The 14,380-nt window shown below is 35.8% G+C and overlaps 3 protein-coding genes across 4 annotated transcripts; all 3 read left to right on the top strand.

Moving 5' to 3' along the window:
- The first annotated feature begins 381 nt into the window (after positions 1-381).
- Positions 382-3,054, top strand: LOC101889968 (KH domain-containing, RNA-binding, signal transduction-associated protein 2). Of its 2 annotated transcripts, none has more exons than XM_005178773.4 (6): positions 382-621; positions 789-1,111; positions 1,187-1,311; positions 1,524-2,143; positions 2,556-2,827; positions 2,914-3,054. In XM_005178773.4, the coding sequence occupies exons 2-6, from the start codon at positions 871-873 to the stop codon at positions 2,985-2,987; spliced, it is 1,332 nt and encodes a 443-aa protein (XP_005178830.1). In that variant the 5' UTR covers positions 382-621; positions 789-870; the 3' UTR covers positions 2,988-3,054. The 2 variants fall into 2 exon arrangements, with proteins under 2 accessions (XP_005178830.1, XP_005178829.1); XM_005178772.4 differs by having other exon boundaries at positions 383-621; positions 2,911-3,051.
- Positions 3,055-3,141: 87 nt separating this feature from the next.
- On the top strand, positions 3,142-7,290 carry LOC101889797 (uncharacterized protein DDB_G0288805). The gene is made up of 2 exons (XM_005178771.4): positions 3,142-3,844; positions 5,839-7,290. Exons 1-2 carry the CDS (start codon positions 3,147-3,149, stop codon positions 5,912-5,914), a joined length of 774 nt encoding a protein of 257 aa, XP_005178828.1. The 5' UTR covers positions 3,142-3,146; the 3' UTR covers positions 5,915-7,290.
- A 2,248-nt stretch (positions 7,291-9,538) lies between these two features.
- On the top strand, positions 9,539-12,642 carry LOC131800958 (uncharacterized). Its single transcript, XM_059118858.1, has 2 exons — positions 9,539-9,924; positions 10,138-12,642. The coding sequence occupies exons 1-2, from the start codon at positions 9,639-9,641 to the stop codon at positions 12,399-12,401; spliced, it is 2,550 nt and encodes an 849-aa protein (XP_058974841.1). The 5' UTR covers positions 9,539-9,638; the 3' UTR covers positions 12,402-12,642.
- The last annotated feature ends 1,738 nt before the right edge of the window (positions 12,643-14,380 follow it).

Genomic DNA, 14,380 nt, shown 5'->3' with positions numbered 1-14,380 from the left:
TCATTGTACCATGGGTTTAAATATTTTTCTTGTTGAGCTATACATGCGATTTCCCAGCAACTTGATTATTGATGCTAAATGTAGCGTAATCGACTAGCCGATAGTCGACTTAGGTATCTCTAAATTGAAAACAATAGAGTAGTGTTGGAAAATGCAGTTAATTTCGCCCAGGACTACACCTAGTTAAATTGTTCGGATCTAAATCGTTCTTCGAGTTTTAATGCTTTACTACACACACAATAAAAAAGAAAAATATTCAAGTAAATGAAAACAAAAACAACATAAAAATTTTCATGTAGAAATATCAATTGAACTAGTTCGTTCGTGAACTAGGCAACACTACTTGATGCGCTCCTTTCAATGAATCGTTCAATCGAACTTGTTCATTCGTGAACTATACAACACTAAACTATACGACACTACAACAGAGGAAAAAGGAAGAAAATCTAAGAAATCTTTTATCCGAGAGAAAGTGAAAGTGTAGTCCTCCAAAATTTTCAATTAATACATTTAATTACTTTAAAAAAAAATCAGAAAAAATAACATCAAATTAATTATAAAGAGCTGCGTGAAACAAGGAAGGCCGAATATTTTTGTTGTCAAACAATTTTTTTCAGAAATGTATGTTGGCGTCTGAGTTTTTTTGTTCGTTTTTTTTTCGCTTTAATCTATTGAGGAGAGGGTACAAGAGTGATATTTGTGGGAAAATTGCACAAAATTGTTTTGTTGAGTCGGAGTGTAATTAAAGAAACAACTTTCTTCGTTGTTGTTTTTGTTTTTAATTTCAGCGTATATTTCAAAATTGAAAAAAAAGATTAGAGGAACATTTAATTTGAAAGTGTAACATAGAAAAAGTGAAAAAGACAAATCATGGCCAATACCTACGAGGGTAATGGCGACTACTCGACAGGACCACACAATGGTGATAACCATGGTGGTGGTGGCGGTGTTGCTAGTGTAAATGAACAGCATCATGGTGTTAGTTCCAGCATGGGTCCCATTGATACAAATTATCTCAATGAAAAGGCTAATGAATATGTTCGAGACTGCCTTAATGAAAAATCACGAATGGATCGCAAATTCCCCATAGCCGAAAAGCTATTGGATGCAGGTGGGTTTTGAAGGAATAAAAATTATGTGTTTAGGTGTGGATAATAATTCTGTTTTTTTTCTTTGTTTTTCTTAGAAATTGAAAAGGTGCAAACAACTGGTCGTCTACCGTCTAAGGAACAAAAATATGCTGATATTTATCGAGAAAAGCCGCTAAGAGTGTCGCAAAAGGTTTTGGTACCCATACGGGAACATCCAAAGGTAATTTTGTAAGGGGAAGGTATACCTATTGAAAGTTGGGAAGAAAGTCTTAGTCAATCTTTATGAAAACTTTCACCCAATTTTTAGATAGGACTTAAAGATTTCTTTCAAATTTGTTTTAAGCCCCAAATAGTTTTCAGGAAAATTAAAAATATTAGAGAATATATTCCTATTTGACTTGTTTTCTCACCATTCTCATCTTTTATTTGCAGTTCAATTTCGTTGGCAAATTACTGGGACCCAAGGGCAACTCCTTGCGCCGCCTGCAGGAGGAGACAATGTGTAAAATGACCGTACTGGGACGTAATTCAATGCGTGATCGTGTCAAAGAAGAAGAGCTCCGTAAATCCAAGGATCCGAAATATTCTCATTTGAATAGTGATTTACATGTGGAAATCTCCACGGTGGCACCACCAGCCGAGGCATATGCTCGCATTGCTTATGCCATGGCTGAATTGCGTAAATATCTAATACCGGATAGTAATGATGTTATACGTCAGGAACAATTGCGTGAACTAATGGATAGTACCCACATAACGGAGGAACAAAAATCGACAGGCTATAAGAAAATCATACCACATACTCCTTCGGCTGGTGGTGGTGGTGGCGGCGGAATATTAACTGGTCCTGGCAGTGTTATTACATCAAATCTAACAAAGAATATGGTACCATATAATAAGTCTGGTGGCGGAGGAGGTGGAGGTGGTGGTCAAGGTGGACCAAACAGTGTAGCCTCGGCCGCCTCGGCATACAACAAAAACAATACAGCACCAAAACAAAAGGTTATGTCTATATTGGAAAAAGCCCGTTCGGCAATGGAGGAGACATATGGGTAAGTTGAACTCCTTGCTTCGTGAGAAAAGGGTTTTAGATTTCTGGAAATGCCTTAAAAGGTTTATAAGCAAAGAAAACTCTGAGAGGTGGTTTAGACCATTTCCACTTTTTCCAGACCCTTAAATTTGAAAGATCGTTTAGGCTTTTGATCCAGATCTCCTTCAAAGGAATCGCAAAGGAAGGCCAGCTACACCTTTTCTGAAACTCAAAAAGGTTTCGAAGATCAGCTAGAAATTTCAAAGATTTTTTTAGGCGGGTCTTTCTAACATTAATCATTTTTCGATCTTTTAACCTAGTAGAACTATTATTGCTTTGTCATTTACAAGTATTTCTATGCCAATGAAATATCTTTCACATTTTTGGATATTAACGTTTAAGTATTTGTCCTTTTTTGTTTTTCTTTTCCTTAGACGCGGCTATGAAGATAACCAGGGTTTCGATCATTTACAACCAAGCTATGATGCCCCCTATTCATCATATCCCCAACAAGCACAATCGGCACATAATCACAATCCCCATGTACCACAAACTCCTGGCATGGCGATGAACCATTTAAACACTGGACGGGGACCCTATGACACAACCAGCACTGATTATGAGACAAATGATTATAGCAGACGTGGCGGCGGAGGAGGTGGTGGTGCAGGGGATTACTATCAAAATCCCACAACAGCATATGGCGGTGACTATTTTAAATTTCCTCTCTTTTCTCAATACAATAAATTGGTAAATGTTTAAATTCTTTTTTTGATCCATAAAAAACAGCAGCTGCTGGTATCCAGCCAAATAATGGCGGCCTAAATCCGAATCAAACACAAAATCGCAGTCACGTTAATAGGTGAAATTTATTTGTAACAACAAACAACCACTTACAACAACAACAGAAAACACAACAGCAACAACAACAACAGCAGCAGCAGCAGCATACAAATGCCAATAACACTGTTATTTCGAATACACGTTGTCCTACGATTTCCTCTTCCAACACATCCAATCCTACTATGAAACCGGGAAACTTACCTCATCAGCTAAACGATCCCCATGATTCCCTTGGAGGAGCCGGCGTTGTAACAGAAAATGGCAATGGCGTTGAGTTAAACAATAATAATTATTTGTACAAATCCTCCATGAATACGCATCAGGCGGCGGCTGGCAAAGCATTTCCACCAACCACCAATCAACAACGGCAGCAATTGGAAACAGTAGCACTTAAAAATTTAACCAATGGTCCCAACAATCCGACACAGCCCACACCCCAACCAGCACCATTAGCATCATCACCATCAACAACTTCCACACATGTTATGACAATACCAACACAAAATTTCCCACCGTCTTCAGATGCTCTCAATAATAATAATAACAACAACAACAAAAATAGTATGAACAGTAACAATGATAATCAAAATGAGATTTTAAATAATAAAACCACAACAATAACAAATGCTACAGTAGCACCTACACTGTACAACAACAACAATCTGCTAAATACAACAATTACAGGATTCAATGGCCATCAACAGCATTATAATCATCATCATCAGAATACTACAGCAACAAATAATAACAACAACAACAACAATAAAACAGCAACATTATTACCACCAATACATCCAACCACCATACCAATGGCATCGTCGTCGTCCGATCAGCAACAACATCAACGTACGGCAGCAACCAATAGCCTATTGTTTGTAAGGTATTAACAACAACAACAACATATATCACAAAACACTTTAAGACATCTAATAATTTAATTTTTTTATTATTTTTTTTTAAATGAAACAAAACTAAATTTTATGTCCTTTGGGGTTATTTAAAAATTTGCCTCAGCATTTTGTTAATAAGTCCCACAGACCTCGAAGCAAAAAAAGAAAGAAACGATCTTTTAATAGAAAATCAGAGAGACTTATCACAGGAAATTTGGAAATCTTGTTAGAAGGCCAAAATGTCTTCGGCCCAGCAACCTTTTAATAATCCTAAATTCTTAAAACAAAAAAAAAAAAAAAACAAAAAAAAAATAAAGGTTGTGTCCTTTATCACATTCTTCCGCATAAAAAAACACCAAAGGATCCTTTGATACATGTTCAGAAAGACTTGCCACAGAAGACCAGGAAATCTTGTTAGAAGACCAGAATGTCTTCGGACACCAAATATGATGGAAGACAAAAATACTCTTTTTTTAAAACAAAAATTAACCAGATCAAAATGTATTTAGAATACCTTCATCTGGCATTTCATATGAAACCTCACCTGTCCTTCTTTGGAGACCAAGAAGTCTTTTTAGAAAATACCACGATGTCTTCTCTTAAAAGTTGTGGGGAGGCTGATCATGACCTTTTTTATAAAATCTTTTTATACCCTCCACCATAGTACGTTTGTCATTCCGTTTGTAACACCTCGAAATATACATTTTGAGACCCCATAAAGAATATAGAGGGTGAGATAAAAAAACTGCAACAAAGTCAAACGCCATAATTTTTAAAATTTTATTGAATGAAAGAAAAAAATGTCGGAAATAGCATCAAACTTTAGAATAAGTTTAGATTTGTTCGAATTGGTTACCTTTGGCACGAATTACCTTCACACGCTGCCCGAATGTTACCTGCAGTATTTTGGCCCATTCCCGGCGAAGCACTTGCTTGTGGTGATCGACACTTTGGTATTTTTTAGTGCCAACCTTGCTTTCCAAAATACTCCAGACACAATAGACCAACGGATTGGTATCCGGAGGTTCCTATTTTGTAATCATTCTTGGATGGCACGTGCTGAGTCCTGTTGGAATGTCCAGTGTCTGCGGCCAAAATGTTTGGGTGCCCAATGCTTTAATGCGCCCTCCAGAATATTGTCGCGACAATATTCGGCATTTATTTTGAAGCCGCGGTTGATTAATACGAGCGGAGAGCGATTATCGACTGTTATGGCGGCCCACACTATCACCATGGCCGGCGCTTGAGTTCTGGTGGCCAACCGAAGGTGCACATTTTCAGCTAACCTCTTTGGCAAGAAAACCCGATCGCTTTGTTTGTTTACAAACTGTTGGACAACAAATGTTTTCTCATCGGAGAAAACCAAATTCGGCAGTTCACCACTTTCGGCCAAGCGAAGCAACGCTTTAGCTCTTTTGAGTCTATATTCTTTCTGTTTTGCGGTGTAAGTTCTTGGACTTTTTGGAATTTCAATGGCTTTACCCCGAGCTCATTTTTCAATATTTGCCAAATGGAATCATTATTCACTGAATTTTTTTTCAAGTTTCGAGAAAAAAATTTCCCATGCAAACCCACGTCGTCGTATAGACCCTAATATAATGGCTACATTCGGTATTTTTAAGATTTGAACAGAATTTTTTAACGGTTTTTTAATTGCCACTTTTGTTCGAAATGGTGGAGGGTATTCAGCCTTTTTACTTGTTTTCTGCTTCCATTGCTTCCTTTTTGCAAAATATCAGAATGTCTTCTCATCGAAATTGTGGGGAGACCGAATATGGCATGTACGAAAGTCTAATGAGGTATGGACAAAGTTTTTCTCTTTTCGACATTCTTTAGAAGGGTTTCTTTTAGAAGGCTCCAAAAAATTGAGGTTATGATCCTAGGGACTTGTTAACTTTTAAATAATCCCAAAGAACAAAACATGACATGACATGCAATACTCAAAACAAAAACAAAAAATGATACTCATTCAAATCTCTTACAGACCTGCAAATCATTCAACAACCACAACAACTTTACATGTTGGTAAACTACCGTTTTTGCCAGTGCAATTTATATGAACTCTCAACAACAACAACAACAAGAACTCTCCTAACAAATCAACAACAAATATCACCACCACAACTACCACCCACCAATCAAACATACTTCTCTCCCTCTTTGTTTCTTTATAAGACAAAAAGAACAACAGCAACAACAACTGAACAAGAAAACAATAATTATAGTAATTTTCATCATTAATTATATTATATACATATATTTTAACTTTAAAAGAAAAAAATTACTTAAAAAAAAGACAAAACATAAAGAGAAAAAAAATCATTAATTTATCACATAAAAAAACCCAATCACACGGTGTTCGGCACAACAACATGGTTCTCAAGGTTTTGAAGGCGTTATTAGTTCCCCCACAAAACAAAAAAGGAAAAAAAGAAAATATAGAAACAAAAGGAAATCAAAAAATTTTAATGAAAATATGATATTTTTTAAAAAATATTTCAAAATTATTTGAACACTAAAAAAATTATGAAAGAAAAGAAGAGATTTCAAATTTCATCAAAAACAACATTTGCTTTAATTTCGAAAATTAAAAACAAACGGAAAAAAGAAGAAAAAATCGAAACCTTGGCATGGATTATGCCGTCCCTGTGTTACCTAAGGCTCAAAGTCTTATAAATACAAAACAAAAATAACAAGAAAACACACTTATAAAAAATTAAGAATTATTAAAACAAAAGACGAAGATTACAAAAAAAGGGATACAATTCAAAATGAACATTTAACTAAACTAAAAAAAAAAACAAAACAACATAAATAACTCTTTAACTTTAAAAAGAAAATAATATTTACTAAAATAAACTATAATGACTTTAAACATATACATATATATATATTTACAAACAATATTTAATTATTGTCAAAAGAAATTAAAATGAAAGAATATAAAATACAAATACTTAAAAAAAAACCAACAACATTACAAAAATAATTCTATGAAATTTTCAAAAATATTAATAAAAAATAAAATAAAATAAAACAATGGATAATTATATTTAAAAAACAAACGTTAATACGTTACAAAAAATTAAAACTTTAATACACAAATCTAAAAAACGAAAACAGTAACACAAAAAAAAAACTTTAAAATGAGTTATATTCCATAACAACAACAAATAATCTCTATATATTTAAATCATAACAAGAAAATAAAGTATTTTTAAGAAAAAAACAAAACAAAAAAATATAATTATGCTAAAAAATCCAACAAACTTTAAAAATATATATTTATTAAAACAACAACAAAAACAAATACATATAATGAACAAACAGAGGGAAAACCAATATAAACGTACAATATCACAAAAAAACGGGCACATAAATGAAATAAACTAAAAAAAAGAACAGAGAATTAAAACTAAATGACAAAAGAAAAAAACATTTTTAAAAACAAATAATGACTCGAGAAACTAACAACAACAACATATTTTCAAATGTTACTCTAAAAATACGGATAATAATGAATGAGAATCGAAACCACAACAAAAACAAACAAACAACAAGAAGGAAACACATAATTACTTTATAAAACTATGACAAACAGAAAGAAAATAAACAAACAAATTAAAACAAACATCAAATTAATATACACATATATATTTATATGAACATACTTATGCGAAACAAATGAAAAAAAAAAAAAACAAATTATTAAATATGCAATATATCTAAATGTTATAATAAAAAAACAACAACAAAAACAAAATAATGAATCAACAATAACAAAATTAATAATTATAAATTATAAAATAAAAACACACACACAAAATATAATTGTCCAAATAAAAGTCAATATTCGCCTATGAAAAATATTGGAGTTTTATTTATTTCAACAGACAACAATTGTTTTACTTAACCTCAAAGTCAATAAATATTGATCTTCGTAATATTAATTGAAGAAACATGGTTTTAGACTATGAAATGTAAGGTGAGAATACATAAAACGCTTTTTTGACTGGCTTAATTCATCGGCTGGCTTTTTTTGGAAAAGTATAAAGGAGCTTAGGGCCAATATCGAACTAAGTCAACCTAAAATTCCTATGTTCGTAAAAAAAACGGTTTATGTATTCTCGCCTTTATCCCATGTTTATGCTAGACTTTTGTATTGTTAACGCACTTAAAAATGGATTTATTTGACGTATAAGTAATGGATATGTCAATTTTACTCCAAATACAGTGGCTTAACTAAACACTTTATATGTAAACGTATTGTTACCATCATTTTGAAGCAGAAAAGTGTTAGTGGATAAAAATGGTAATGCCATGTTTTTCAAAAAATCCGCCATCAATTCTCTTGGATTCTGACTGGGAATATTCTCCCAAGGACGAAATTTTGGAAGTTGTTATAAAATTGTCTACAACGAGTACATTACCCTTTCATTTGTCATTGCTTGAGTTTTCCAATTGGGTAGTTCACAATATTGATTGAAGTACAGATCTAGAGGTTATCGGTCATTCCGTTGCCGGTTTACTTACTCCTTACTTCTCAAGTTAGGGTTTCTTTTTTGGATGCAAAGCGCCATTCAAAGAAGGAAAAAGGTATTTAACGGCTGCAAACACTCTTCTTCTTTGTCTTACGATTTTAAACCATTCACAATGAAATGCTAACAGAAAAATGGTTTTTGTTCACAATCCTTTTTAATTGGTTTTTAAGAAAGCAAAATAAGTTGGCGTATTTAATTTTGTACTGAATATAAGATTCTGGCCTGCACGAGGTAGAACACTTTTTTGTTTGCCTCAAAGTGCCACACAAAAGTAAAGAAATGTGTTTAAACGCTAAAATACACTCCTTCTTCTACATCTCGAGGAACCATTCACAATGGAATGCTAGCACAAATATGTATTTGTACACCGTCTCATTAAAGCAGCTCTTAAAAAGCAAAATAAGTTTGCCTGCAGTAGAACATTCTGAATATAAATAAAAAAAATTATAATAAATACTTCTTCCTTTCTCAAGGGTAATTTTTTTTTTTTGGCCACAAAGCGCCACACAAAAAAGAAACATGTTTAACGGCTAAAATACACTCCTTTTTGTTTTTCTTACCATTTGAAGCACTCACAATGAAATGCTAACACAAAAACGCTTTTTTTCACCGTTAAAACGACCCCAAAAATTTAAATTTTTTTTGTTTTTTGTGGTAAATTCTGTATACAATAGAAAATTTTAATGAAAACAGTGGAATAATAGTATATTTTTTGGCCACAAAGCGCCACTCCAAAAAGGAATAAAGTTGTTAAACGGCTGAAATGTACTCACCTTCTTTTTCTAACCATTTGAAAGCACTCACAATGAAATGCCGACACAAAATGGATTTTGTTCGCCATCCAGTTAAAACGGAATAAGTTTTTGTAGTAAATTTTGTATTTAATAGACAATTTAAATAAAAATAGTATAATAATAATAAGATCCTGTTTGGTTTCAGAGCTCCACTCAAAAGAGTAAGAATGTTATTTAACGGCTGAAATACACTCACCTTCTTTTTCTAACTATTTGAAAACACTCACCATGAATTACTAACCCAAAAATGGGTTTTGTGCAACTGTATGGTGGTCGTTACTTTTGTTTTGATTTCTAGTTTTATCACATATTCTCGCTTTCGTATTACTTCTCAATTTCTACGCCGTTAGTTTTTCTCATAGTAACCTTGTAATCTTGTTGAATCATTGCTGTTGTTCAGGAGTAGCTGATGTCCTCCCATTGGACTGAGATTTGCCTTGCAGACAACAATGAACAATAAAAATTCTTGCGTTGAGACGCCAGCTGCCCCCGAATGGCTATCGAAATTAGAGGATAGACGTGAAAAATTAAAATGCTCCAAACTGGGACATGAAGTGGGTGCTGGCGCTCCATGCAGTGTTTGTGAAGACAAGTGTCCCGGTCTGGATTTACATTTTTGGCGTAAGGTCTGTCGCAATTGTAAATGTCGCAAGGATCAGCATATGTGTCAGGACGATGACACATCTGGATGGGCACAATTCGAAATACTTGGCCAGATACGTTCCAAGCCGGCATGTAAGTGGAAGAGAGGATATTTTCGCCTCCGTAGGGTCATTATTAAAAAAAAAATAAATAAGAGAGATGGTTCGAGATGAAAGAGCCTTCAAATAGTAACGATTTATGGAAGGGACATTAAGTCCAAAAAAATCCAAAAATCACATTTTAGTTCTATTTTAGGAGCCCTAATACCCACAGAATTTTAATTCCCTTTTAATTTTTGTTTTTCAGTCATCAAAATAAAAACCTTGGCAAGTCAACCCGTCAAAGTAGACTGGGTGCCGCCGAATGTCTCTCCAGACGTGGTTGCTGATTATTTGGAAAAGTTAGGCAGTAAAAATGTACCAGTTGCTGGTAGTGAAGCGGCAGCCAAACGTAAACAACAACTCGAATTCCAAGTACCACCACACGATTTAGATGCTGAATTCTGTGACAATCTCACCGAAGCCGAATCCAATCAATTGCAACAATATGTCCAGAAAATCCGAGAAAATTGTGTTGGCCAGGGTAGTGTGGTACGAGTGGGAAATGTTGGCTATGGTACTGTGGCAAATCTTCACAAACCTCCGCTTGTTCAAGAGCTGCCAGCATTTAATGAGGCCAAGTACTGCGAGGTCATGTCGGCGTTGAAAGAACCTCCAGTCTCTGATCCAATTCTAGCCACATTATTGTCCAATGAAAAGCTGGCCAAGGCCATATTAGAGCCGGTCTCATATTCTTATCCGAAGATATTTGTGGCCTTTTCCGAACCATTGGCTGAGGGTCCATTGAAAGAGGCTGCCCTAATTCGTTTACCGGTGGTGGTAAAGGAAAAACTAAACGGCCTCAACGAGGCAGCTGTGGAAAGTTTGGTCCTTAATGGTCCAGTTTATGATAAAATTTTTGGTAGCTTAAAGAACAACAACCTGGATATTTCACGTGATCCACGTTTGGGTCCTTTGGTGGATTTGCGTAAGGAATATTTGACGAATCCGGTGGTGAAAAAGGAATTGGATACCATGGTTTATATGCCAAATTCATCATATAGTTCACCCCTCAAGACACCCTCGAAATTTTTAAACGAATTGGCATTCAACTCGCCTTTACCCCTGAAAACTGCCGCTGGAAAATTGAAATTTGGTGCCCAGTTGTCACAGGACACTCCCATGCGTAAGGTCCACTTTGGCCAACCCATCTCGAGTATTATACAAGACTGTAATTTGCCTGCCAATGTGGACTATGAACGTGATCCGGTATTTGCCAATATCATACATTCCGAGCCGTTGAAACAGGCCATACAAAATGCTAAACACCAGGGCTGCCTTAAACCACCAATACCCATTCAAGTTTTGGTCTCCCCGCTCAGTGGCAGACCTGATATAAAAGAAACTCAGTTGAGTGAGCCAGCAAAGGATAAGCTCCAGGCCATGGGCATAACCCACAAGGATATGCTACAAAGTGCTGTACTTAATGCCCCCTTCTATGAGAGGCTTTTTAAAAATCTCAATGACATGAATATCGAATATGACTCATGTTCACAGTTGAAACCTTTGGAGCAGTTATCGAAACAGTTACGTTTGGATCGTCCCCTCTATGAAGAGGTACGTGAATATGTCACAGCCTTGCCGCGTAGCCTGGACATTGCCTATGCCCCCATAAGCATGAATTTACAGCAGACCATGAGTCCGTCGCGCAGTACAGATTCTGGTTTTGAATCGAAACCATCAACTCCCAGTCATCACGCACAGCACAGTGGTTATGGAGAGTGTGATGTGAATGCCTTGGCCGGGCGACTTACGGCCATTCCTGGCATACAGGATATGAATATGTATCCAACGGTGGCAGCATCTGCCCGAGATCCTCTGAATCCTTTGATGCAAAATCTCAAGTTGCAGGAGAGCTATGACAATAAGGCGACACCGGGTGCTGCAAAACAATTGCTGTGCCGTGATTGTGAAAAGATCATTAACTTTGGCGAAGTCGCCGTCAAGGCGGAAAGGGCTGGCAAAGAAATTGCCTGGCATCCAGAGTGTTTCCGCTGTCACACCTGCCGAGAATTGTTGGCAGATTTGGTTTACTTTTTCCATGGTGGCCAGGTCTATTGTGGCCGAGATTTGGCTGTTAAATTGAAAATACCCCGCTGCAAGGCATGCGATGAATTGATTTTCACCAAGGAATACACGGCCGCCGAGGGGGCTACATTCCACATCAAACATTTTTGCTGCTATCACTGTGATGAACCACTGGCCGGTCAACAATATGTGCCCGACGAAAAGTCGAACATGCCATTGTGCCTCAAATGCTATGACGAATACTTTGCCACCGTCTGTCAATATTGTCACAAAACCATTGGACCCAGCGATAAGGGTGTTTCGTGGACCAACATCCATTGGCATGATTCGTGTTTTGTTTGTGCCGGCAAAATGTGTGCCAAGTCACTGATTGGTGGCCGTTTTTGTGTCAAACAAAATATGCCATTCTGCAGTCCAGCCTGTGTGCGTAGCATGATTGAGTAGACTGATTGAAGGAGCAACCATTTATGATAGTATTAATAAAGAAGAAAAAAGCGAAAAAAAAGTATTTTTTATAAAATATACAATTTTTTATATATCTATTCATATACTTAGTATATATTTTATACGTATTTTTTACATATATACACTATGTATTTTGCGACATAGGATGATAATACGAACACACACAAATGCACAAATGAATTCCATTTACAACCTTTTTTTCTCAAAAACAAATATATATGTATTGTATTAAGCACAAATTAATGATTCGGTGTTTTATTGCAAGGGGCTAAAGATAGGAATCCTGAAAAACCTTTTCAAATTCAAAATCTTTTAAAGGAAACTTAAAAAACATCCGATAATTCATGATTTGAGGTTTTAAAGAAATATTCACAATTGATGATTGGAGCAGTGCATTCCTCCAGCTTTCCATAGTTTCAGCGCAATTCTTGCTGCTTGAAATTGGTATATTTGTCCCACCAGACTTGCCCTCCCAAGTTCTTTATATTTCCCCCATTTTTATACCCTCAGTCATATGGCTATATATGGGTATATATATAATTTGATACGGCCAAAACATGCCTCATTGAAATATCGGTTTTAAACCCTAGGTCTCTTTGGACCAAATTCGTTTCAGGACATTTCGAACCGATCTAGCGATGTCCGTCCTACGTCCGTCTATCTGTCTGGCTGGTGCGTGCGTTAACTCTCGAAGGCGATATCCTATTTGATCCAAACTTGGTACATCATAATATTATTGTCAAACTTAGATTGAGTTCGGAGTTGGGCAATATCGGTCCACTCCTTCTGGTACATCCCCCATAAAAAGTCAAAATTTTTAAAGAAAATAATTTACTGCACGGAAAGTGAAAGGATAATCCGATTTCGCTCCAACTTTGCGAATCCAAATATTTGCATCAGTGCTAGGTCAGGTGCGAAAATGGACAATATCGCATCACTCCATCAAGTACCTCCCACACAAAGGGTGAAAATTTCGGATACATAGAACTCTTGTAAAATGTGACGGAAGTGTCCGTTTGCCTTCAAATTACACACATCACAATATTTTTGTTAACCCAAGGTGTGGTGTAAAGATGGAATGTATCGGTCCACACCATGAGGTACCTTCCCCACAAGGGGTCAAAATTTTGAATATCCATGAAGCTCATAAAACACGAAATTAGCATCCGATTCCATTCGGACTTGGAACATCTCAATATTTCCATTAACACAATTTCTGTTATAAATATGTTAGAGATCGGAGCATTCCTTCTCGTACCTCCCCCACAGAGGGTCGAAGTTTTGAATAACCAAAACGATCATAAAATCGGAAATATGCATCCGGTTCTCTTCAAATTACACACATTACAATATTTTTAATAACTCAAGGTCTGGTGTGAAGATGGAATATATCGGTCCTCTCCTTGTGGTACCTTCCCAACAAAGGGTCAAAATTTGAATATTTATAAAGCTCATAAAACACGAATTTAAGATCAGATTGCATTCAGACTTGGCACATCTTAATATTTCCATCAACACAATATCTGTTGTAAATCTGTTGGTAGAGATAGAACCATTCCTTCTGGTACCTCCCCCACAAAGGATCAAAGTTTTGAGTAACCAAAACGATTATAAAATCTGAAATATGCATTCCGTTCCCCTCAAATTACGCACATCACAATATTTTTAATAACCCAAGAGCTAGTGTGAAGATGGAACATATCGGTCCACTTCTTCTGGCACCTCCCCCACAAAGGGTCTCATAAAACGCGAAAATAACGTCAGATTTCATTTAGACTTGGCAAATCTCAATATTTTCATAAATATAAATCCTGTTATAAAGATGGTAGAGATCGGACCATTCCTTCTGGTACCTCCCCAAATAGGGTTCAAGATTTTGAAGAACAAAACCAAAGAAAGCGAAATAAGCATCCAACTCTCTTCAAATTTCACACATCCAAATATTTTTATTAACCCAA

Source organism: Musca domestica, unplaced genomic scaffold, assembly GCF_030504385.1.
Source record: "Musca domestica strain aabys unplaced genomic scaffold, Musca_domestica.polishedcontigs.V.1.1 133, whole genome shotgun sequence".
Lineage (NCBI taxonomy): Eukaryota > Metazoa > Arthropoda > Insecta > Diptera > Muscidae > Musca > Musca domestica.
Note: the sequence above shows the minus strand (reverse complement) of the source record. Positions and strands in the feature narration are given on the sequence as shown.